At 62.2% G+C, this 25,127-nt stretch overlaps 1 protein-coding gene across 5 annotated transcripts; it reads right to left on the bottom strand.

Annotated features, from left to right (window-relative positions):
- Positions 1–1,261: 1,261 nt before the first annotated feature.
- Positions 1,262–24,001, bottom strand: ZNF787 (zinc finger protein 787). Of its 5 annotated transcripts, none has more exons than XM_078062445.1 (3): positions 23,596–24,001; positions 10,986–11,074; positions 1,262–2,997 (listed from the first exon to the last, which is right to left on the bottom strand). In XM_078062445.1, the coding sequence occupies exons 2-3, from the start codon at positions 11,062–11,064 to the stop codon at positions 1,925–1,927; spliced, it is 1,152 nt and encodes a 383-aa protein (XP_077918571.1). In that variant the 5' UTR covers positions 11,065–11,074; positions 23,596–24,001; the 3' UTR covers positions 1,262–1,924. The 5 variants fall into 5 exon arrangements, with proteins under 5 accessions (XP_077918571.1, XP_077918573.1, XP_077918572.1 ...); XM_078062447.1 differs by lacking the exon at positions 23,596–24,001 and adding an exon at positions 22,951–23,076; XM_078062446.1 differs by lacking the exon at positions 23,596–24,001 and adding an exon at positions 22,747–22,944.
- Positions 24,002–25,127: the final 1,126 nt, after the last annotated feature.

Raw genomic sequence — 25,127 nt, forward strand, 5'->3', positions numbered from 1 at the left:
ATTTCCAAACAAGGAAATGCCACTTGAGACCATGCTTTTCTGACCTACAATCACAACCAGAGAGAGTCTAAAAGATCCTCCCGGGAGTCAGGCTCCCACCCGCCAGGTGGCCACCTGTGACCTTGGTTTTGAGCCCCTCATCCTCCGGAGGAGGACCTGAGGCCGGGGGGAGAGTGGGGAGCATGACCTGCCCAAGGACAGGGAAGTACCAGGTGCCAGATTCCGAGCTCACGCTGGAAATCTTGCTTCCTCCTTCAACTCCCTGATGCCAGCAAACTCCTCTTTCCCCAGAGGTAAAAGGGACACCAGGCTGAAAACACCCCTTAGTGGGGCCCTTTCTCCCCCAGGACAGCCCACTGCAGCCTCCCACAAATCCAGGGACGTGGGCACCCAGACTCTGGCTGTGGGTCCCAGGAAACTGGAATCAGCATCAGCATGGGGGGAGGCCTATCCTGATGAACGACCTACTAGCGGGCCTCACCTCACAGGACGGCTGCCATGACCCTACAGGACCGTGTCTGTAGGCGCAGAGCACAGCGCCTGGGACACAGAAGTGCCCCCAAACCGTCAATAAGCCGTCAATACCCTTGTCTTCATCCCCCCAGCCCCTCAGCTGGCTCCTCCACTTGGACCCACCAAAGTCCCTCTTCCTCCTCCATGGTGTAGCTCCCCACTGGAAAACAGTGGCCTGACCAGGGACATTCCAGCCTCCTGTGCGGTGCGATGTGACCCTGTGACTGCCCCCCCCTACACACACACACACACACACACACACACACACACACACACACACTTAATGAGATGCGAGCAGGGGAAAGACGGGTCCCCTCCAGGCCAAGTTCTCCAAGAAGCTAGATGCAGGAAGGGGCTTCAGGTGCTGGGGGGGGAGCCACAGTGGGGAGCACGGCACCTCGTTTGCTGTCACTGTCCCACGAGTGAGGAACGGCCTTGTGTTAACCCACTGAGGCTGTGGGATTCCTCCTCTAAGCTGCAAGAAGCAGGCCCTACTCGGAACCAGCCCCAGCTCCTCACAAGCCCGAGGAATATTCCAAGTCCGGTGGCCTTCTGTCTGGAAAGCCCACGGCCCACTGCAGGTGACTGGGTCGGGTCACTCTTCAGGAGGACAGCCCAGTCTACATCAGCCCAGGAGGGTACCAACTCAGCAGCTTTCTCCACGGCCCAGCCCTCGCCCGGTGTCCCCTCTGTGACTGCGGGCTGGGGAGCCCTTCTCCCTCCCAACTCAAGAACCACGCAGAGCAGGGACAATCAGATAGTGCGATTTATTGCCCCCGCGCCCCTCCTTCAGCCGCGTCCAGGCCAGGGAATAGACCGGACCCCATGTCTGCGGGGTCTGCTGGGAACAGGGCCTAGTCCTGCTCCAGCACTCCTCCACGACCCCGAACCCAGGAAGGGGAGGGAGGACGAGGGCCAAGAAGAAGAACAGGACCCGCGGGGAAGTAGAGACAAAATAATGGAAGGGTGGTCGGGAGGCGGGTGTGATCAAAAGAAAACTCTGAGGGGAAAAGGACCCCCTCCCTTCGCTCCGCGTGGCCCTCGGGAAGCGGAAGGGCGGGGCCTTCCGGGCGGCGGGGCAAGAGAAAGAGGGACCAGGGGCCGCTCTTTCGGTCGTGGGCTCCGTCCTCCCTCGTCTCCAGTTCCCACGCGCGGTCTCTCCCGGGCTCGCCGAGAACCAGAAGGGCAGGCCAGGCTGGGGCAGGCCGCAGGGCGCAGGGCGGGGGCGGGAGGGCCCTAGCGCCCCGGGCCGCCCGTCCCCACAGCGCGGACCACCGGGCGGGGCGCGGCAGGGAGGGAGACGAGGCCTGCGCCGCCCGTGGCGCCCTCTGTCCGTCTCTCTCCGGTCTCCGGGCCCTGCGCCATCGTCCCCGCCAAGCCCGAGGGGCCCTGCCCCCCCGGGCCTCCGCCCCTACCGGCCCTCCCCGCCGCGGCACTCGCTGCAGCGCCCGCCAGCCGCCTCGTCGTCGTCGCCGTCGCCGTCCTCCCCGCCCGCCCGGTAGTAGCTCTGTCCGCAGCGGCTGCAGACCGACGGCGCGCCCACGGCGTGCACCTTCTTGTGTCTCCGCAGCGCGGCGCCCTGCACGAAGCCCTCGCCGCACTCCACGCAGATGTGCGCCGGCTCCTCGCCCCCCGCCGCCCCGAGCCCGTCCCCGTGCTGGGCGCGCTGGTGGGCCAGGAGCCCCGCCCCGTGCCCGAAGCCCTTCCCGCACTCCACGCACACGTACGGCTTGGGGGCCGGGGCGCGCCGCGAGCGGGGCCCCGGCGCCTTGGCCCCCGCGCCCGCCATGGCCGCGGCCGCCGCGGCCCCCTCGCCCGGCGCGCCCACCACGATGATGCCGTCGCCGTCGCCCACCGGGATGGCGATCTCGCCGTCCGCCGCCGCCGCCTCGTCGGGCGCCTTGGCCCGGCGCACGCTGGCCGCCAGCACCTTGGCCGCCACGCCGGGGCCCGCGAGCTCGGGGTGCAGCCGCAGGTGACGCGCCAGGCTCTTGGGCTGGCTGAAGCCGCGGCCGCAGCGCGGGCACACGAAGGGCTTGAGGCCGCTGTGCGAGCGCCGGTGCTTGGCCAGACTCTTGCTCTGCGTGAAGCTGCGGCCGCAGTCGGGGCAGGCGTAGGGCTTCTCGCCCGTGTGGATGCGCTGGTGCTGCATGAGGTTGGAGCTCCAGCTGAAGCGCTTGCCGCACTCGGAGCAGGCGTAGGGCTTCTCGCCCGTGTGGATGCGCCGGTGCTGCACGAGGTGCGAGCTCTGCGAGAAGGTCTTGCCGCAGTCGGCGCACGCGTTGGGCCGCTCGCCCGTGTGCGTGCGCTGGTGCCGCGTCAGCTTGGACCAGTGGCTGAAGCTCTTGCCGCACTCGTTACAGATGTAGGGCGCCGGCGGCCGCGGCCGGGGCGGGGGGCCGGCCGAGGGCGCCGACTGGGGCGGGGACAGCTTGGTCGGGGGCCAGCTGGGGACGTCGTCGTCATCCATGATGAGGATGTCCACTAGAAGGCAAGAGGGTGGGAGGGGAGGAGAGTCAGAGAAGCCCGGGCTCGACAGAGGGCCGGGCCGGGGCCGCGGGCCGGGGGCTTCGACGGGGCTCTTTCACCTGCCACCGGGCATGCGCAAAGCCTCGCCTGCGCGCCGGCTCAGGATGCCCGGCGGCCCCGGAGGGCAGCTCGGCCGGGTCGGTGCACAGACCTGGCCCTCCGCAGATGCCCGTCTCTCCACCTCCTTCCCCGCCGTATTCTCCTCAGAGCTCACTCCCTGACACTGCACTGAACGTTCGTGTGGTCATTCACTACCCACCGTCAAGACTTTTCTTTCCCAGCTGCTTCCCCCACACCTGGAACAATGCCTGGAACGTAGCAGGGACTCCAGAAATGTCTGGGAAATAAACAGCATCCACATAAACGAACATGGATGGAAGTCTAGGAAATGACACTTGAAGCCCAAAGCACCAGGCAGGGGCGGGGAGGGTCCAGGGAGAGGGGCTCACACCCTGGCCCAGGAACAAGGCAAGCCCGGGAGTAATGGCATCGCACCTGGCTTCCAGGAAGACTATCCCGGTGCAGGTGGAGAAGAGGAAGGAGGAATAGGGCTGGTTAACGGGATCACAGGCCAGCATGGGATCCCGCCTGCCCCAGTACCTGGGAGTGCGACCCCCGCATACCGGGGCCTCCGTGACAGACGTCCTTGACCCTATCCCTGCTGCCCCATGCAGACGACAGAGGAGCATGGAGCCCTGGTCTTGCCGGCTGTGAAGTGAGGACTCAAAGCCTGTCCAAAGTCTGCACCACACCTGGCCTTGAGCCATCTCCCAGGGAAAGAGCGTTGGCCTCCCCCGGGCAACCTGCCCAGCTCAGAGACCGACCTGTGAGCACCTGCAACAAGGGCTCTTGCTCCCCAATCCAGCGGAGCCTGGGCCTCAGCCGGGACTCCTCCACGGTGCCCACCAGCCCGGCGTGGCCCTCCAAGGTGTGCCTGCAGCTTCCCTTCCAAGCATGCATTGGGAACACTGCTTCCCCGCTCCCTCCCTCCCTCACCAGGGCACAAGCCAGGCCCGAAGCACTCACACACTGACCCAGGGTAACTCACAAACATGCAAAGAGGCGTTAGGATGCACCGAGGTGGGCGCCACGCACTCAACAAGCTTCAATGCGTCTACGTCCTGTAAGGGAGGCGCTACGGAACTCGGGTCTTTACAGCACAGAACCCCAGCACCAGGAGAGGAATCACAACCTGGGAGAGCCCTGCTCTAGTGCCCCTGGCTTCTGCCCGCTCGCTGCATGGGGTTCAGGGGGCGCCTTGGAGAGCAGCCGGGCTGAAGGCAAGACCCCGCTCTTGCTCCAGAGGCACATGGCGGCCTCGGCGCCTTTCTGGGGCACTCACGACCGCTTCACCGGGGAGCGCGGCCCGGAGCTGCTCGTGGCACTGGCAGCTGGAAGGCTTCCCACACGTGCTCCCCATCACCACGGTCAGCCACACGTGGCTGTGGCAGGATCCACACTCGCTTCGCCAGATGAACCGTTCTCGATCACCCTCCAGTCTCCCCTTTCTGAACATCGCTACGAACTCCTGGATTTACCCGTATTTGGTGGGTCTCCATCCACTGCCGTCCCACCTGCCGCCGCTCTAAGGAGGCGCCCCATCCTTCGGGCAGGACCCTGGTGGGCCCTGGCAGCTTCCCTGCTCCCCAGCCTCATGAGACGCCCAGACGTGCAATCACTGTTTCTCCAGGAGGCCCTGGTTTCTTCTGGTGGAAAGTACTTCAAGACCCAAATCTGGAAATGGTCACTGCTTTTTTTTTTCCTTACAGTAATATTCTGCTGAGTTCACACCAACACTTCTTCCCAGACAAATCCGGACCTACAGGTTTTTCTTGAGTCTTTTTTTGGGGATGTCTGCATCTCCCTTCTTCAAAAGGGAGAAGAGAGTTTGAATAGTCTGTCATTATTCTTTTGCTGACCCCATGTTGCGGTGTTGAGATAACCACTCTAATCCACCACTGCCGACTGCAATTTCTGAAAGCACAAAGCACGGCCTTGCGCATGCCACTCCTGTCCCACCCAACCTCCCGCGGCCCTGCTCGCTGCCCGTCTCTCTCCAGCCAGTGGCTGTCTGAGGCTCGCCTGCTAACAGATCCCCCGAAAGGGCCCAGAACGCTGTGGACTGAACTCCTCCTCTGCCCTTCCAACCTGTAGGTCAGTTTTAAGGAGACCCTTGGCTCGCCTTTTCTTTCCCTGGGAACCATAAATATGGCCCTACTGTCTTCTGGCATAAAGCACTGCCCCTAGGTGCCCCAAAGATTTGCTTCTTCCGGTGACCTCTGAGGAGATATTCTCAGACTTGTGACTTGCTATTTCAAGACCTAATTTTGACAATTCAGGAGTCTTCTTGGCTTGTTTATTCTCTTCCTTTGCTTTGGATTTCTGCAAGGACTTCCCCAGGCCCGCGCTGGGATTCTGACTTCATTTGTTTTTATACTTCGTTTTAACCTTCATTTCTTTTTAATTTTAAACATCCCTCCTTTTTACCTCCAACTTTTCTCAGGGAATGTGTTCTTTTTATTCCCTCTTGGGTTACCTCCTTCAGTTTTCATTTTGAAACGGCTTTGCTCGTATTTTCTGCTGAGTCCTGCATCCTCGCTTCTGAGCTGTTCTGATTTCGTGCTTCTTCCACAGGCTGTCACCTCTCTGACCAGGTGGTGTATCTCCAAGTGGCCTCGCGATCGGGGGAGATATTACCTGCCCATTTTCTCTTTTATTCTAACGATTTGGGGGTGGGGGGGCACTAGTGTTATGCTCAGTTTGTTCCTGTTGCTCGTTTTTGTGCGGAAGGGTTCCCCAATTTTGGGGGCTCGAGGTCCCCAATTCCCAGGGGGCAAGGTCCCCCGACTCCCGGGGGGCGAGGTTCTCCGAGCTCCCTCCTCTGACGTTCTCACACCATATCGGAGTGTGTGACAGTGTCCCAGGCTCCTGGCGCCACAGCCTCCCTGTTTTTATCTGTACCTCCTCCTTCCTTCCTCCCTGTGGTCAAGGACAGGGGTCCCACTCAGTTTTGAGTTCCCTCCCAGAAGGTTTTGCTCTGAGTGGGTCCTGCCATGGGCAGAACGCTCTCCCTGGTTGGCATCAGAGCCCACGCGTGGGCCCCCAGGCTGCTCCAGCCCCAGACCTTCCTGTGGCCCCAAGCTCCCTGCTCCCGGTCTGGACAGAACACCTCCAGTCTCAGCTGCTGGTCTCAGTGGGACCACCCCCCAAGCTTCCCAGTGACCCCCGAGGGCTATTTGGGGCTCCTCCTTGCTTCCTTCCCTCCAACACAATGCCAACACCACACAGGCTTGTGACCATTGGTTTGTCCCCATCCAACTGTATTCTGGGGTCACGGGGGCACCTTCACACCTAAGGAGTATTGTCATCAGTGTGGCCGGAGGGATCTGGGTTCTGCCACATGGTTTTTCTGTGGAGGTCTGGGGAGGCTTAAGGGCTGCCATCATTCTGGGCCGGATGCATTTTAGGTCAGCCCCCTGGAATGACTCTGAAGCGCACTTCAACGTGAGAGCCAGAGCTCGGCTGAGGGAGGTCAGAACCCCGTCCCCCAGTGGGTGCCTTCCAGGACACCAGCTCACTTCTTTCCTGTTGGGAGAGCTCCCTCCTCAGAATCACAATGTCATCTTTATTTATGTATTCCTCTTTTGGATTACTTTCCATTCTGAATACCCTGCAGCTAAAGCCCCAGGACAGGCCTGGATGGCTCTCCCACCCCACCACGCCACCACCTGATCCCAGGCCTCTGACCACCTGCACCCTGGATGGCCAGGCTGGGGCCATCAGGAGGAGCCCCAGGCAGCAGGTCGGAAGGGCTGCCCTCCCCCGGGGACAGCGCAGCAGACACCGGCTGTCCCTCCCCCGGTTGTCCCCCCACGGCTGTCCCCCCCCCGGTTGTCCGCCCACAGGATGTCCCCCCACAGCTGTCCCCCCTGGTTGTCCCCCCACAGGTTGTCCCCCCCGACGGCTGTCCCCCCCGGTTGTCCGCCCACAGGTTGTCCCCCCTGGCTGTCCCCCCCCAGGCTATCCCCCCACAGCTGTCCCCCATGGCTGTCCCCCCCACAGCTGCCCCCCCAGGCTGTCCCCCCACGGCTGCCCCCCCAGTTGTCCGCCCACAGGTTGTCCCCCCCCCGGCTGTCCCCCCCCCCAGCTGCCTCAGCCTGGGTGGGTGGCCTGGCCTCTCCGCTCCAGCACTCTAGCCGGCAACCCAACCTCGCAGGATGGCCCGGCGGCTGGAGGGAGCGCAGGACCGACAGGAAGCGCTTCTAAAGCACCAGCCGCTGTGAACAATGGCTCCCGCTCAGTCTACACACCATTCCCAAAAATACCCAAATCCAGGGAAGAAAATGCTACAATTCCTGAGGTTTCACAAACGCCCTGGGCAGGTCCAGGTCATGGAAAGGAAATGCGACCCCTTGGCTCTTTTCTGTCTCATGTGCACAGAGCTGCCAGAGAAGCACCGCCCAGGTGACCGGCTGTCTGCCCTCCGCCCCAGCGAGCTTCCACCTGGGTCACAGCCCGGCAGCAGGGGTCAGCTCAGTGTGGAGCAGGCCAGAGGCGATCCACACGGAATACGGTGGGAGGAGAAGCGAACACAGTGCCCGTGCTGCCAACAGGGAGGACTGGGACTTTCGCTTCCGTGGCACACGAACACACGTGGGGCTGGGCTGAGGGCGTGTGCAGAACGACTCAGGCCTTGACGATGGTCAGAAGACATGCCGTGGGTCCCCCTCTGCCTCCTTGTCATGGAGTGGAGTTACCCGAAGCAGGAAGACACAGGGCGGGGCGGCTCCAACTTGTGGGGACAGAGAGAGCTGGAAAGTCCTTCAGACAACATCCTGGGGGGAGCCCGCCACGCCCACCTCCTCATCTGCACCTGAGGCCCCACCACCCAACCCGTCGTCTCCCAGGGGCCCTGAGGCAAAGCCTTCCCTAGGGAAGGAGCCTCGGGCCCACAATCGCCCATGGCTCCTGAGGGGCTGGCTGCCTCCAGGCAAAAACAAGGTGCCCGGGGCTCGGTGCTCCTTCCCCCACAGCAGCCCCAGAAAGCTTTCCAAAGCACTCCTGAGCCCCCAAGGAACGCCTTTCTCCCTGGGGTGACATTGCTGGGGCTGCCCACAGTCAGTCCCCTCTTCCTCACCAGAAAATCCCAAGCACAGGGCTGAGCTGGGATAAGGCAGGCATGGTGACCCTGAAGCCACCTCCCAGGTCGCGCATCCCCGATCAGGATGCACATGGGGTTGCCGGGAAGAGAGGCCCCAGGAGCCAGTTCTGCCTCTGCCCCGCCCCCTCCCTGTCCTTCATCTTCAGCAGGGAGGGGGACGTGAGGGCCAGAGCTGAGGTACCACCTCAGGCATGTGGCCAGGACGGCACACACAAAGCCGGCCAGAGCCAGGATGTCGGCGGCTCGTGGAGAAATGGCTGGAAGTGCCCTGTGTGCAGCCTGGTGTCCCAGACGGCTACACACCGTTCCAGTTAAAGCCACAAGAGGGCTCTTGCTAGTCCTGCCTCGCTGCCGCGTCCCCTGCCTCAAGCTGTCCGCGGGGCCTCCGATCCACAGCCAGCCGCGCTCTTCTCCAGCCAGCGGCCCGCACCTCCCGCGGTGGGCAGCCCCTTCCTTGGCGAAGCCTCCCTGCCCCCGACGAGCTGGGCCCTCTGGTGAGGCGGTCTCCACGGCAGTCCCCTCTGTAACCACCACCAGTCTGTGGGCCCCGTGGAGACAGGGAGTCGGCCTCAGGCACACCGTCCCCAGCCCCTCCCCCACAGGAGCGGTGACACAGGCAGAGCTTGCCTCCGTGCCGCAGACGGCGTGTGGCTGACTCCGGGCACGGTGAGCAGCGCAGGGCACGGGCATCACTCCCGGCAAGCCAGGACCTCACGCCCATCTCAAGAAGCTCATGCGGGCGGCTCTGGACAGGGATGGACGCAGGGACTAGGTGGAGGTCAGTGCAGGGTGGCAATCCAGGAGCCAGGGGGGCTCCGTGGCCACATCCAGAAGGTACTTTGTGAGTGGACACTCGATGGGCCAGAAATCAGATTGGGGGGGACCCCGGGGAGCCCCCACGGTCAGCTGGGCCATGAGGCTGCGACTCAGGGCTCTGACGGCACTTTCCACCTGCCATCTTCAGACCCTGGGCCAGGGGGTGAGCCCACCTGCCTGCCTTCTCCCAGCCCCGCCCCACTCTCGAGGGGGCCAGCACAGACCCCAGCCCCTGCCCTGCAGGCCAGAGCTACCATGGGCATCAGGCTGGTGTCTCAGGGCAGGAGTCTGGCACGGTCACCCCACAGGAGGCCCCACACCCAGGCGGGCAGCACCCCCCGGGGCAGGCCCAGAACCATGGGATGCACGGCCACTTAGAAGCATCCAGGCACAAGGCCCGCGAGCTGAGCAAAGGGGGGGGGGGGGGTCAAAATGGCGTGGCCCCCAGCAGGGGGTGGCTGGAGCAGGGACGTCCAACAGATTCCCTTGGGGGAGAGCAGGCTCAGGACAGCAGGCTGGACGAGGGGGAGGTGAGAACCCACCTGCACATCGTACAAGTTTTATAAGGGGGACGGGTTAACGGAGGACTCGTAGGATTACACCTGACTTACTCCAAGGCAGATGTACGTTTTGGAGAAAACTGGGGTTGTTAACTCAGACTGGGTGTTTTGTTGGGTGAGGTAAGCGTTTCGTAGCTGTCGTTTCGTTTTTGCTCTTAAAGAGCCCGCACCTGTTGGAGGACCTACGGGTGCAAAGACAGGACATCTGGGATGTTCTTTAAACTCTCCAGGAGGGAGAAAAGGGTGCAAACGGAGAAATAAGACTGGAAAGGGGTCTCTAACCCTGAGGCTGAGTGCAGGCAAAGTCATGACGTGACTGAGCTCGAATGTTCCCATAATATGCAGACTTTTAAATTAATTCTAAAAGGGCTAGAAGGCCAAGGACGTGCATCGGGGGAGGCAGGGGAAGCAGGCCCAGAGGGGCACAGCGGGGAAGGGCGGGCATGGTCCCCCCACGGAGGGCAGCCGGGTCAGAGTGAGCATGGAGCCCCCACGACTCCGTGTCCTCCTTGGTAACCAGGGCCGTCCCGGCCTGCCTGCAGGGAGCTTCTCTTTATTCTCCTCGGGGTGATCTTACATTAATGCGTAGGGGGAGGCCAAGAGACTTTAAAAACCCTCCCCCAACCATGGTGCAGGTCCCCGTGGCCCCCCCTGAGGACGACTGCGGGATGCCAGCCCCGGGGCCGAGACCCAGCGCCCGTCCCGTCCGTGAAGTTCGACCGGCACGTGGCCACACCCACTCACTTCCATACTGGCCGGGCGCCTTCCCGCTGCAACAGCACAGGGTCTGCAAAGCCAGAAATCTCTCTCCTCTGGCCTCTACAGCAAAAAACACATCCGCTGACTCCACGCCGGCATAACACCCGGCACGAAAACACACCAACAGCAGCATGAAAGCCAAGTCCATGCTTTATTTCTCGGGTGCCCTACAGGAAAACCCCTGGAAAGGAGTGTCTCAGCGAGCAAACCCCAGGCCCCGTGTGCTCAAAGGTGAGTTTTATTCAACCCAAATAATGCTTTATTAAACACAACAGGGTACCAATAGTGAAAAAGTGGAAGATTTCCCCTAAAAACCCAGATACTCAGCGTTCCCCCCACAACTGGTACACATCACACCCTCCTCTGTGGTCGGTCACCCCGGCCCCGTGACGCCCACCCCGTCTACAGCTTCTCGCTTGAGACACCTGTGGACCACCCAGAATCAGGGCAGGGGGCCAGGACGCTGGGGAGCGAGGGGCCTGGGCCATGACGGTGGAGAGGACAGCCGGAGAGAAGTGGCCCCCAAAGGCACCCATGACCCTCTGGAGGAAGGAGGCATCACTCCTGAGCCACAGGAGCGGGGGAGAAGGAAGCCGGGGTCCAGGAGGGATACGGGATCGGCTGAGACCTGCCCAAGGCCACCTCACCTGGGTTCTCGTGACTGGCCATCTGCTGGTCCTCGGAATCCAGCGGCCCCGGAGACCAGGCCTCTTCCCGCAGCTCCATGTCTGGGTCCCTGTGAGAAGGGGAGGAGACGGAAGGACAGAGTTTACAGGACGCCAGACTAGACGGGGGGCCCCAGGACGGCAGGCACCACGTCGGCTCCCGCGCGTGCTCGAGCTGCGAGCGCCCAGCTCAGCCCTGGCAGGCCGAAGGCGCACGCGGCAGGTACCTGAGGGGCACAGAGAACCGGCCCGCACCTCCCCCTGCACGGGAGACCAGCCCAAGGCCACGCACCACCTGGGGAAGGACGACGCACCGGGGCTGCAGCGACCCGGCCAGGCTCGTGTCCCAGCTCCACCATTCGCCAGCTGGAGCCCGGGGGGAGACTCCAGCCCCCCGCCTCAGCCTCCCCCGCCACCGCCTGGCACCCGGATTGCCGCCAACACCGCACACGCATCTGACGTGCGTGAGGCTAAAACAAGACGAAGCAGGGAGGCCGCTCTAGCCCCAGAGCCCGCCCCCGACGGGACAGTGAGGCCGACTGACACGGGCGCACAAGTCCTCTAAGCCGTTCACGCATTCAGGTCTCTGAGAAGACCCCACACTGGGGCCCGGGGGAAAGGAGCCGACCCTCCAGGATATCTGCACCCAGAGGGGCGGCCAGACCACCCCGGCCTCTGGGGGGGGGGGGGCAGGCGGAGCACTTTCTGCGGCCTCTGTCCCTTTGGATTTGCCCCATCTGGAGGCTTCAGGAAATGGAACGCTGTGTCACCGGGTGTTTTGTGTGTCTTCCCTCGCTCAGTGTAATGTTTTCAGGGCTCGTCCGCACTGTAGCGCGTATCCGAATTTCCTTCCTTCTCACGGCTGTACGACACTTCACTGTATGGGTGGACCACATTCTGTGTGTCGGTTCACCCGCCGACGCAGATGGCGTCTGGGCTGTTTGCACCTCGGGGCTGAGGAGTAAAGCCGCTATGAACGTCTGAGCGCACGTACCGTGTGGACATGTTTTCATCGCGCCACCGCCCATGCCACCCCATGCAACGGGCCGTGCTGGGGAGAAATCTCACCTCACTGGCCTCGAGGGTCAGGTTCTCACCCACTCACCACCGCCCTGGGGGCAAATGCCATCTGGCAGAGCCTGGCTCTGGGGGCACACAGCCCAGGCCTCCCCCTACTGCCCCTTTGGGCCTCCACGCTGCCCTGAGGCGAGGAGCTGGGCAGGGGTCTCCCCTGTGTTTGGGAGACCTAGGCAGGCACCCGGCCCCAGGTGGGCTCATCAGTCCTGTGCGGCACCAGAGCCTGGCACTGGGGGGACCCTTGCTGTGGCGTCACGCCCTGGCAGGAAGCCTGCAGGTGGGCAAGACTCCTGGTGAGCAGCTACGCACATCCCACACACAATCGACTGAGACCTGGCCCCTGAAGCTGAGTGCACGCAGCTCCAAGCAAACCTCCAGAGTCCTGCATCCCCCATCCCACACGGGGACCTCACCGCAGCTGAGCGCCTGCAGACGAGCACCTGCCAACGGCAAGCATCTGCCCGCGGCACAATATGCCAGACCCGCGTCTCTTGAATCCCCCACTGACAGGGAGCTCACTACCACCCAGGCCCCGAAGGGAACCCATTCCACTGCTGGGGGAGCGTGAACCCGCCCCTCAGTAACCTCCACTGACCTCTGAGAGGAACTCCGAGAACCCGCCTGTCCAGTTAATAAACACTCGCAGACACAGTGAGCCGCTCCCTCTGCCAACACATTTCCCAGGCCCAGGCCCTGTCCTACGCAGCTTAGACGCCGTTAGCACATTTGGTTGCACCACAGCCCTCTGAGCGGACAACGCTGTCCCCATCACGCAGATGCGCAAACTGAGCCATTAAGTGGCCGAGATCTGAAGGCAGACGGCACGCAGAGAACTGCGAACGCGGGTCATGCGGGCCGGGTCCTTGGGACCAGGAGACGTGGCAGTGACCAGGCAGACAAACGCTCACTTACGCAGCAGCGTCCCGCGTGCCTCCCACGGGCCAAACCTGGATGCCGGGGCCCCATTTTCCAGCCACCGGCCCGGCTCTGCATACCCCGCACTGACGCGCTGTGAACGACCACCATCCCCACGTCACAGCAGAGGACAACGAGGAGCAGCGACAGGACGCCAACGGTGCCGCTGCCGAGCCCTTGGTCCCAACTGCTCTGCCGTCCTAACACCCGTCAACGAGGACCTAGAAGAGCACGGGGCCGACCAAAGACAGAGCCAGGCCTGTCTGGGGGGCCAGGAGGCCACGCTGGGGGACACCGAACGGGGATGGACGGGAGGCGGGGGCCTGGCAGGAAGACTGCAGGTGGCCCCCGGGTGGAGCCTGCAGCCAAGGCCCAGGCCTCCTCACGGCAGGCCCTGCCACTGACCACGACAGGGAGCTACCACGGGGTCGGGCCAGGTCGGCAGGACACACACAGGGCTGCCCTGTGCAGGTTCTCGCTCCCGCGCATCATCACGGCACCCACCGTGACAAGGCAGCACCTGCCCGGCCCGTCCCAGGCTCCCCTCCACACGGGGCCCTGATCCGACTGGCTCTTCATGTCGGCCTGATGAGAAGACAAGGCGGGAGCGTCGTGTGCAGGATGGCATGATCCTTTCCTCCGCACCGGTCCCCATCACCCCCACCCCACAGCCGTGGGGGTCTCCCCAAGGGCCAGCCGTTGCTCGACCCTGGAGAATGTGGTGTGGTGAAGAGGCCACAGCCCCAGCCGCGTGACAGAGCCCTGCCAGTGATGAGCAAGCATCCGAACGAAAAAGGCCATTTCAGACGATGAAGTTCAAGGAAGATATGCAGGGAGGGGAGGGAAGAAGAGGGGAGGGGAGGGCAGCTGCACCAGGAGGTCAGTGGAGGATCTCCCAGAGGGAAGAGCCACAGGAGCAGGTCTGCACGAGAAGCGTGGAGGGGGAGGGATGCAGGGACAGCAGGTGCAAAGGCCCTGCGGAGAGGCTAGAGATGCAGGGGTGGGAGGGCACTCTCGCAGGGCTTCGAAGGCCAGACAGGACTGAGGAGTTGTGTGAAATGTGGTGATCCCTCTGGGGTGGGCACCACTGCGACGCGTGTTTTACAGACGAGGACACTGGGGCTCCCAGACGTAGGTGGGGCCGGTCCTGGAGCTCGCCTACAGCAACAGCAAGGAGCATCTGGACGCAGCAGCGAGGGTGGGCAGCCAGGATGCGCTGGCACAGTGCCGGGCTCGGGGCCACAGGGACTCCCAGGATCCGGGAGGGCGCGGAGCGTTCTTCCTCCCCATCTGCCCGAGGCATCACCCCCTCAGAGGCCTCCCAGCCCCCGATCTGCCCTCCCCTGGGCCCCACAGGGTGCCCAGCACCCACACCGGCGCCAAGTGCCCTCAGGGGCTGAGAACAGGCACGTGCCGCACCCACGAAGGGGTCTGAACAGAATGGAGGCTCGAGAGACCAATGCATGCAACTCTGACCCCCTTGGCCGGCCCACCCTCTGGGACCCCACAGGAAGGCCAGCAAGCCCCCAGCTGAGAGCTGGTGCCACACATAGTTCGGGGGGAGCCTGACAGTCCGGCCACACGGCAGCCGCAAACAGGCGCTGGGAGCCCCCGGCCAGGCAACCCACCCCCTTCTCCTGGGGCTAATCCGAGGGGAAACCCAAACCTCAAAAACGCTTCCTGCAGGGAAAAAAAAACTTCATCACAGCCAGATTTAGAGCAGGAAAGAAACTGGAAAGAACCCGTCAGCACCATGTGGGAGAAAGCCCAAGAAAATCCCACAGATGCCACAGCCCCAGAAACGACAGCTGATAGCACGAAGAATGCGTCTAACTATTTTCTTTTTATCTTCATTTTCTCAACTTTTCCATTTTTTTAGAATGAGTAATTACTTCTGCTGTAAGGGAAAAAGATGAAACGATTCTTTTTTGGACGTCCATAGGATTATGCATTGCGATGGGAAAATCGCCGGGTGCTGAGGGGGCACCGTGGGGACGCACAGCCCTCGGGTCACACCAGGTAACCGTGCGGCCACAGAAACCCTCGCGCACGGCTGCTGGGCGCGCAGAACGGTGCGGCCACCGTGGCAAACAGTCTGGCAGCTCTTCACATGATAAACAGCCTTAGCTTGTGACCCCGCGACTCCACCCCTAGGTATACACCCAAGAGACATAAAACCCGCGTCCACACGCAGACTCGCACGCGAATGTTCCGGCAGCGCCCGTCAGAGCGCAAACACCAGGGGGAGAAGCCAGTCACAAAGGGCCGCAGAGAGCGGACTCCATCTCTCGGAAACGTCCAGAAACATCCAGAACAGAGACGGTGGCTGCCAGGGGATGGGGGCGGGGAGGGAGAGGGGCTGCTAATGGGTGCAGGGCTTTTTGGGGAGTGATGAGAATACTGTGGAACCAGATGGTGGTGATGGTTGCACAACGTTGTGAATATATTAAAAATCACTAAACTGTACACGTTCAAAGAGTGGATCTCACGACATGCAAATTAGATCTCCACTAAAAAGTAAACAGACTTTAAAAAATCGTATGGGGCCCGCTGATTACAAGGCCACAAACACTGAAAATGAGGTAAGAGGAGAGCATCTCTCCACTTGCTAGATGAAACATTTCCCCATTCGTGGACCACTTAATAAAGCCAATTACATCGTCCAGGAAAACAAGGGGCGCCTGGCTGGCTCAGTCGTTAAGCGTCTGCCTTCGGCTCAGGTCGTGATCCCAGGGTCCTGGGATCGAGCCCCGCATCGGGCTCCCTGCTCTGCGGGGAGCCTGCTTCTCCCTCTGCCGCTCCCCACCTCATGCACCCCTCCCCCAAATAAATAAAACTTTGAAGAAAAGAAAAAGAGAGAAAAACGAGGTAAGAAAAAGGAAAGACACAGTCAGTGCTCACAGGGCTGGGGGCAGCAGGGCTGAGGCAGTGGGCCGGGACAGCCGGCCCCTCTGCCCTCCTGCGTGTGTGGAAACTTGTTTGCTAAGTGGGTGTGCTGTGCTTCCCCTGAACGTTAACGTGTAAGTCACTGAGCAGGGACTTCCCAGACCCGAGTCTCCACCTCAGGCCCACTTCCTGCAGCAAGAAGGCCTCGGCCTTCTCCCCGTCCCCTCCCTGTCCGCCCCCTCCATGTCGCTGTCCTCCCTCCCCAGGAACCCCAGGGCTCTGGGGCCCCCCGGGCCAGGAGGCGCAGCACAGGGGCGCTCCTCCTCCGGCTGCAGGACGGCGGCCTCAGCGCCTGCCCTGTGGCCAGAGATGCCCAGGTGCTCAGTGGGCAAGGGGGCCCGTGGGTCCGGAGCAGGGCCGGGTCTCCATCAGGGACATCCACCCAGAACAGGCCGCCTTTCTGCCTGAAAGCAGAAGATGGAAGCCGCACGGCACAGAGCCCTCCCTGAACCAGGAGGAAAGAAGGTTCCTCCCTCCAGACCCCGGAGAAAGAAGCCCGTATACACAGATACACAGCCCTCCTCTCTCCTTCAGGGCCCCCAGGGGCCGCAGTCTCTTCTCCACAACCTCCGCCCCTCGCTCACCCCGGTGCGGCACATCTGTGGGTCTTCATTTCTCTTGCTCGGGCTCCCACGTTTGTGGAAATATAATCCGTGTGCTTTTCTCCCGTTAATCTGTTTCAGTCCGTCCAGCCGGAAACCCTAAGAGGGCAGAGGAAAGTCTCCCCTCCCCTCTGCAAGGGACAGGCTGGAGCCGAGAGGGAGTCAGCCGCCCGCCTGTAAGCTGCCCCCTGCTCGGAATCGGTTTTACCTGCGTGTTTAAACGGTCACACTTTAAAAGATGTCTAAGTAGCACACCAGATCCTCCATTTTGCCCCTTGGCCTGTAAGGCCCACAATATTTACCTTCTGGGCCATCACACAAAACGTTTGCTGACCCTGACGTAAAGGAGCAAGGACTGCCGAGATGTGGGGGGACACATCCCAGGCCAAACAGATAGGAAAGGCCTGGAGGTGCCGTGCCTCCGATGGGAGGGAGAGAGGGGCAGAAGGCAGGCCGGGTGGCTGTGGGGGCCACAGCAGGGATGCCCGTCAGAGGACGCCCCGAGCTCGGGGGTCAGGGCTCTGCAGTTGCCGTCCTGAAATCCCAGTAAGGTTACCTTGCATCTGTGTTTTGCACACGAAGTGTGATGGAACAAGGAAGCACGCAGCGGGGGCTCGGCCCCTGCTCCCCACAAGGCCCAGCAAGTACTCCCAGGGCCAGGAGAGGGTCAGGACAGCGCCGGAGCCGGGGACTAACCAGGGGTCCTAGTGAAGAGTCGGGAAGGGTGTTCACTAAACGTTACCCAGGTCCCTTCCTCTCCCACTCACTCATTCATCACTCAAGAAGCTGCTGAGGCCTCCGGGCTGACCCTGTGGGCCTGTGGGTCCCATACCCAGGACCTCAGAGTCATGGGGCAAGGGCTGCAGCCCCCTCCCCTCCACAGAGGTGCGTGCAGAAACACCGGGGTGTGGCCTCAGCGCGACCAGAAGGCCCCCCACTTGCTCCAGACGAAGTCTGACTACGCAATTTGGCCCCTTCGGAGGCCCTGCCTACCCCCCATCTTCCCTCCCAGCTCCCCCAGTTTCTGCCCCCCTCTGTGACTTCGCCCAGCTCTGACCTCCGCTCCCCAAGGTGAAGGGTAGGCCTCCCCCAGCCCACCCCAGCCAGGCCCTTGAGCAATCCAATTAGCACAGGGGCTGACAGGGCCTGGCTGCTATTAAGCTTGAGACAAATTATTGTTATTATTGTTGTTATTAGACCCCACCCACCTCCTCTGGATGCCAGCCCACCAATTAGCCCCTCTCTTTCTTCTGCTGCCAATCTCACCACCTCCCCTCCCCTGCGCCAGCAACCAGATGCTCCAGACAACTCCTGCAGAACAAGGGCCCCTCCCGCACCTATGCCCCAGGCCCTGCCCTCCAGGACACCCCCCTGCTTTCTCGGTCTCTCTCATCACCGTCCTTTCCCCTCCTCCCTCAGAGCCGAGCTCCTGCCCTTACCTTCCCCCCAACCTCGAGGTCACCAAATCCAGTGGCTCTTTAACCCCTGTGCTGTCAGCGAGCAGAGTCCAGCACACACGCCCCTCCCAGCCTCCTCCTTCCCACCCCGTCCACCCTTACCCTGCCTCCCCATGCCCACCCCCGCCCAACACCTCTTTAAAGTCTGCTCTCCACATCACAGACCAACTCATCTTTTTAAGTCACTCAATTCCAACAGCCCAACTAGAGATAGGCAAAGGATCGGAACAGATACTTCTCTAAGGAGAATACAAAGAGCTGATAAGCACGTAACAAGATTCTCAACCTCATTTGCCACCCGAGAAAACCACAATGAGATCCCACGGTATCAGGACGCACATAACAGAAAACACAAAACACTAAAGGCTGGCGAGGATGTGGAGAAACTGGAAGCCCCGTGTGTTGCTGGGGGATGTGAAATGGGGCGGCCACTGTGCAAGACAGCCTGGCAGCTCCCCAGAAGGCAGAGCACAGAATGACCGTGGGATCCAGCAACTCCACTCACGGCCATGAACCCAAGACAAACAAAAACACGATCGTGCAAAAATTTGTACACGCACGTTCACAGAGGCATAAATCACGACTGCCAAAACTGGAGACAGCCCAAATGCCCATCAGCAGATGAATGGATACACAAACTGTGGTCCGATCATTCCACAGAACGTTATTCCGTCACACAGGAGATGAAGCACTGACGCATCGCATCCCGGAGGAGCCCTGAACACATCACACCGCGTGAAGGAGCCACAGAGACCGCGTTGTGCGTGAAGAACGGCAAACCCACAGAGACAGGATACAGATGAGTGACTCCCAGGGACTGGGGGCAGGGGAAGGGGAGTGGGTGCAGTCTCTCTGGGATGACGACAATGTTCTGTGGGGATGGGTGCACCTACCTGTGAACACATCAACCCCCACTCCACTGTGCACTCTGCAGGGGGGTCATGCTAGGAGACTCACGCCTCCATGAAGCCGCTAGAGTTCACACCCCTGCCCTGCCTAAACCACCCTGCTGCACGTGCCCACGGCGCGTCACCCCAAATCCAAATCCCCTCAATACCACTGCCCACCTCCCATCTGCGGCCTGTCCTCCACCTGCCTGGCACCTTCTCACCTCTCAAGGGTCCACCCACGGCCCGCCCCGCATCACATGGCCAGGCTTCCTTCCTCCCCAGCGTGCACCACCACCTGGAATCGTCCGCCCAGCGCACATGGCTCACTGAGAAGCAGCAGCCTGGCACTGGCGTCCTTGACTGGATGGGGGCCGCTCAGACCTCAGACCCCTCTTCGGCCTGGGTGGTGATGCCCCACACCCCCCTGGGGTTGCAGGTAGACCCCTCCGCTCTCCTCACCAGCTCCTACCCACTTCCCTTTTCTGGGCGCGGCTTCACCCTTCGCTCCAGGCCTGAACACCCATCTGTTCCCTGCTCTACCTCCCACCCAGACCACCTCCCACACCCACAGCCAGTCCTGCCAGGCTCTCACCTGTGCTTTCAACACTGAGGACAAGTCGCAACACCATCAGAACCTTAAGCCCTTTTTTGGGGGGGAAAAGGGGCCCTCTGTCAACTTTTCCTATTTCTTCCATGATAATGTTTGGATTTTTTCCATCTTATCGGGAGTCAGCTGGGTAGGTTGTACTTCCCCAGAAAGCAATCTACGCCTCTTTCGGGTTTTCCAGCACACTGAAAGAGCTGAGCAAAGCAGTCCCTTATGAACCTGCTCCTCTGCCCCCCCAACCCCACTTTCTTCCTCTTTTCCTTGTCTGGGCTGCCCTCACAGTCCTCCCATGAAGAGGACAACCCTACTTCACGGCTTTCTTTCTCCCACCCATGTCCCACCTGGCCAAGCAGGCCTCACCCTTGCCGTCGGCCACCGTCCTCGTATCCTCAGGGGCACCAACCGCCCCTGCCTCCAATCCTGTGCAGCCTTCCCAGGGGTGCAGTGCACCCCACCCCGGAACCCAGGCAGGTGGCAAACTCCAGACACCCTGGTCCCCACTCCCTGCTGTCTCCAAAGGAAACCAGTTTCTAGAATCCCTAGAATCTCCCCACACGGTTACGCGGCAGGCGCGGCAGGGAGCGTGGAGACCACCTGCCACCATCCAGGAACACCGAGCATCCGGATCTGCAGACACGTCCGTGAACACTCGTGATTGTTAAAGTCTTGGCAAGTAACTGAAAATTGCTTAAACAAACAAAAACATTCTCTAGGCAGGGAAAAAAAAAAAAAAAGATGGAAGCATGCCTACAGGCCATGTAACATCTGTCACCCCTCAATCAGGCCAGACCCCCATTCCCTGGTGGATGTGTTTGCATCCTTCCACCTTGCCCATTCTCCCCATGGAGCTGCTGTCAGGGCCCAGTGAAAGTAGCGCCTTCCCCAGGAAGTCTTCCCAGACTTCTCCCTTCCCTCAGCTCAACGGTCCTCTCTTTTCAAATAACCAGGCACAGACGACCTCTCAGATCCTGTGCACAGGGTGCAGTGGGTTCATAATCCGGATCCCCACAACCACTGTCAGAGAGGTGAGGACAAGCTCTCTGGGCAGGCGGCCAGAGTCCGACTCAGCCCCACCAGCCAGCAGCCATGTGACCTTGGACAAGGTGCTCCGGCCTCTGTGCCCCTGACCCTCACAGGCCCCGCGTCAAGATCAAAGGAGACAATGCGTGTGAAGTGCTCAGCCAGAAGCCAGGCACCCAGAACGTGCCTGGTGACCCCTGATGAGAACTGTTAAAGCTGGGGTTCAGACAAGTTCGGTGGCTGACTCAACATCACAGAGCCACCAAGTAGAGGAGCAGAGACTCCAGCCAGGCCGGCCAGCCTCCAAGGTCGTCGTTTCTTCCCTCCTCGTCTTCAGGATGCTGGCACTGGCTCAACTGCCATAGTTACAGACGCGTCCTGCAGCCCCAGGTGGCCAGGCGGCGCAGCCCGGGGCCCAGGTCCACCCAGCCAGGCTCGGCCTGGCTGGCGGCTCAGCACTCGGGAGGCCACAGCTCTCTGTGCTTCTACAACAAAGGCACCGAGACTATTAGTGTGAGTCACCCCTGAAACGAGAGGCTGGGGCTCGGAGTGCCCTGAACCAGCCAATGACCCTTCGTGACAACGCACCCCATGGCAGAGGGAGCGAGTCCCCAGCCCGATAACCTTTGTCTCCCCCAGACCCCAGCCTTGGCCAAAAGAAAGAAGTCAACAAAGCCTGCGGCTTTATGGCGAAGGGCCAAGCTCTGGAGTCACATGCAGACCAGTGCTCCCTGTGCAGCTGCGGGGCCTGGGGCTCCATCCCATGCCCCGGAACCGGGGGCAACCACTCCCATCCCAGGACCTCTGAGAGCTCAGGACAGTGAGGACCAGGCACAGGACCAGGCACCTGCCAAGTGCTCAGGAAGCAAGTGCTGTCAAAGTGAGTCTGTCACCACCAAGAGGCCAGAGCCACAGCTGACTCCGGGAGGCCCCAGCACATGCAAGGCTTTGGGCAGCATGGAGGACAGCCGAGCAAGGTCTGGAAGCTGAGACGTGTCTGAGCATGGGTGCCCGGAGAGCTAGGTACCCGGCAGTGACTACCAGACACCTCCGGCCAGCCAGGCCATTGCTGGAGGCCAAGGGCCAGAATGGTGAGCCCAGGGTTCACCATCATTCTCCCCCGAGTCCCAGGGTCCTCTAGGCCAATCCCTCCCTGTCCTTCAAGACGCAGGACACACCACCTCCCCCAGGGACACGCTTCCCTCTGGGCACCTATAGTTCTGGGAAATCGACTCCCTGCTTCCGTATGTGTCTCCCTGACAGGCCTCCAAGCAGCTGCAGGGCAGGAACTGCAACCCAGGGTTGCCCAGCTCTGGGTCTGGCACAGGGAAGCCTCAAGAAACGTGTGCTGAGAGACCCTTCTCTCCCACCCCATGGCAGAGTGCTGTGACCACGGGGCCCATGGGCCCAGCACAGGGCCAGGCTTATCCAGGGAAGGCTGGACTGTGCTCTCCGCCTTAAGGGAGCGAGGGAAGAGGGAAGTGACAGGTCCATGGTCACCATGCTGGAAGAGACAGGAGCAAGGCCTGACCTAGGAATGCTTGGCTCCAGAGCCCTCCCCACATACCTTACACTCAGCTCTCTTGACGTGTGCTCTGGCTTTAAAAGGGATACATTAAGAGCTTCCCTACCAAGTCATTCCTTTCTATCCACGTAGAAACTGAGATGTTACGCTTATTTGTGCGGCAGGCTCACCAAGTACCAGGTGTGGAGCTGGGATCTGAATTCGGGTCTGTCTGACCCCAGCACTCCCAACGCCGCAGTGCTGCTCATGCGCCAGGCATGGGGACAAGCCCTTGGAGTTCTCCCTTCCTCGGCTCGCCGGGGTGGCGGTGGGGGTGGGGGTTAGATCTGGAAGGCTTCCAGGGGGAAAAAGCTAAGACAAGAGATAACAAGTGGGAATCTGATCGGAATGCTCTCGGGGCTGAGGCAGAAGGCAGGCAGGTGAATGACAGCTGCGTTTAGCCAAAGAGGCTTACGGTCTAAGAAGATAAGCCCGGATCAACAGCAACTGTGCTTCCCCAGAGCAAGGGCAGCCCTGACTCCCACCTGGATCCTCAGCGCTGCCCAACGCGGGGCCTGGCACCAGGAAACCACACACCAAGTGGCCCCCTCCCCGAAACCGCTGTGGACGGGGCTCCCACGGCCCTCCTGACCGCCCCGCAAGGGCTCTGGGGGAGGGGAGTACTCCGCGTCCCGGTCCCCGTCTCTGCCCGCCCGCTCCAGGACCTTGTTCATGCCCGTCATGGCACTGGGGGAGCCTATGGGTCACTTTCCGTCGTGCGACGCCGCCATCCTGTGCCTGCCTGACCCCCATCTCCACGAACCGGGGTGTCCCCCCTTGCGGCCGGGGCTGGGCATGGGGAATCAAGCAGCACGGCTGGGCGCCCGGCCACCGTCCTCCCCGGTCCCGCGGGCCACGCGGTGCCTGACCTTGGCCCAGTCACTTCCCCTGCGGCGCACGCGCTTCCTGCCCGCCGCCCGCGCCGGGGCGAATGAATGAGCCTCCCGCCGGGCCACAGCCCGCCATCCCCGGCGGGATCAAAGGCCGCACGCAGCCCGCCCGGGGCGGCAGCGGAACCCGGGCTTCTCTGAAGAGGGGAAGGAGCGGGGAGGCGGGGGAAGCAGGCCGGGGACCCAGACGCGCCCCCCTGGCCGCCGTTTCCGGTCAGGCCGGCCCGGCCCGCGCGTCCCCTTCCCCCACCGGGGCCTCAACTTCCCCCGGGAATCGCCACCACTTCCGGCCACGACCTGCCGGGGAGGCCGCGGCGGCCCCACCCCCCGAGCCCCCAGCCCGAGCCCCGGCGCTGCGCAGGCGCGCTCCCTCCCCGGCGCGGCCCCGCCGCGGCGCCGCGCAGGCGCGCTCCCCGCGGCTCCGCCTGGCGCGCCCTCGCCCGCCCGCGTCACCGGCCGCGCGCCCACTCACGCCCCCCCAGCACGCGCACGCGCACTCGCCCGCCCAGTCGCGCTCGCCCGCCCGCCTCCCCGCCCGCCCCCCGCCCGCAGCCGGGCTCCCCGAGACGCGCGCCCACCCCGGCCCCGGGTTCACGCCCCCCCGCCTCCGCGCCCTCCCCTCACCTCCTCGGTCCCGGGGCCGCCGCGCCGCACTCCTCCTCTCTCCTCCCTCGCGGATGGTGGCAGCGGCGGCAGCGGCGACTCAGACCCTGGGGTCAGGGGGACGGGCGCCCAGGCCGGAAGTGACCTTCTTGGCCGCTTCCGCCCGCGCTGCTCCCCCTCCCCTTCCCACCCCCGCGCCGGCCTCCACCCTGTCCTCGCCGCTCTAGGAAGGCGAGCCCGGCGACCCCCCCCAGCCGCCGCCCCCCCCAGTTCTATGGTGGGGAGCGGGCGCCCCTGGGAGCCACTTCCGGACGCGTCTAGGACACGGGTCTTCCGTCCCCGCTCTATGGCGCCGTGCGCCGAGGGGCTTCGGGCCCCGCCCCCTTCCAGGACAGGAGGCGCGGGCCCGGCCCGTTAGGCGGAGACTTCCGGGTGTCTCGAGAGGTGCCCCCCCCGCCCCGCCCCGCCCGGCGCCCGGCGCTCGCGCCTGCGCGGTCGGCGCCCCGCTCCAGCCTGGGGCGGAAAGGTGTGGGGGAGAGTGGCGGCGAGGGCCGCTCGTGCCACCCCAGGTCCTCCGGTCGTCTCTATCATCGTAACCCCTTCCGTGCCGGGGCTCGTGGCGGGTGCGGCGTCCGCTCGCAGAGGCAGCTCTGGGGCAGAGCTCTGACGAGCCCTGCCCGGTCCCGGGGTGAACTTTTAGGATGAGGATCCTGCTGCCCCCGAGGCAAGCCCCACAAGTGCCCTCGCTTACTGCACCTGCCACTCCGAGCGGCCAGCCCCTTCCTTCCCTGGGCCCCCTTTCCTCTGGGTCGGAGAGGGGAGCTGGACTCAGGTTTCCTCTGGGAAGCTCCCCGAGGGTCGGAGCCACCCTTGGAGCTAGGAGCGCTCCCTGTCCTCCAGCCTTGCCCGTCTCTTGGCCTCAGTGCCCTCCTTTTTCAGCGGGTAGTAGCACGTTGTGAACCTGCGAGGGCTTTGCATGCTTTAGGACCCATGAATAACCTGTTTCCATTTTGCAGATAACAAGGGACCCAGAGTTCAAGGCCGAGAGCCCCACGCCCAGAACGCAGAGCCTGGGCTCCAAGCGTGGCCTCGCTCCCGATTCTAGTATTTGACCATGCTTCCACATACGGCCTCCCATAGCGGACCGTCGATCCTAGCAGCTGGGGCTTCACCTGCTTCCCCCACGTGAGGCAGGCACTTAGGAAGCACTCGCTGAATGTTAGCTCTCTTTTCAGTGTCCTCCATAGTGTCCTCATAGGCCAAGTCCCTCTGGTCACTGTCGGCTCTGCACTTGGCTGGCTCTCACGTAAGTGGCACATGACTTACTGTGATTATTTATAACCGTTTTATGATCATCCTCATTGAAACAGTCACCAATAACAAATAAATAAATATAAACAACGAATTTTTTTGAGAAAGAGAGAGAAAGAAAGAAAAGAAAAGAAAAAAGAGTCACCAAGCTTGGGCATCAGGAGGATGGGGATGCACAGTTCACTTGTTGAATGACACCTCTCACAGCTTCAATTTAGTGAGATAATCTGTGCAAATGTGCT

Source organism: Halichoerus grypus, chromosome 15 (assembly GCF_964656455.1).
Source record: "Halichoerus grypus chromosome 15, mHalGry1.hap1.1, whole genome shotgun sequence".
NCBI classification, from domain to species: domain Eukaryota; kingdom Metazoa; phylum Chordata; class Mammalia; order Carnivora; family Phocidae; genus Halichoerus; species Halichoerus grypus.

What these genes read in the sequence shown, in the direction of transcription:
- ZNF787 (XM_078062445.1), bottom strand. Translation starts at nt 11,064, where the DNA reads ATGGAGCTGCGGGAAGAGGCCTGGTCTCCGGGGCCGCTGGATTCCGAG. An exon ending in GGCCAGTCACGAGAACCCAG is followed by an intron (nt 2,998 to 10,985) that starts GTGAGGTGGCCT and finishes CTTGCCTTCTAG; the next exon opens with TGGACATCCTCATCATGGAT.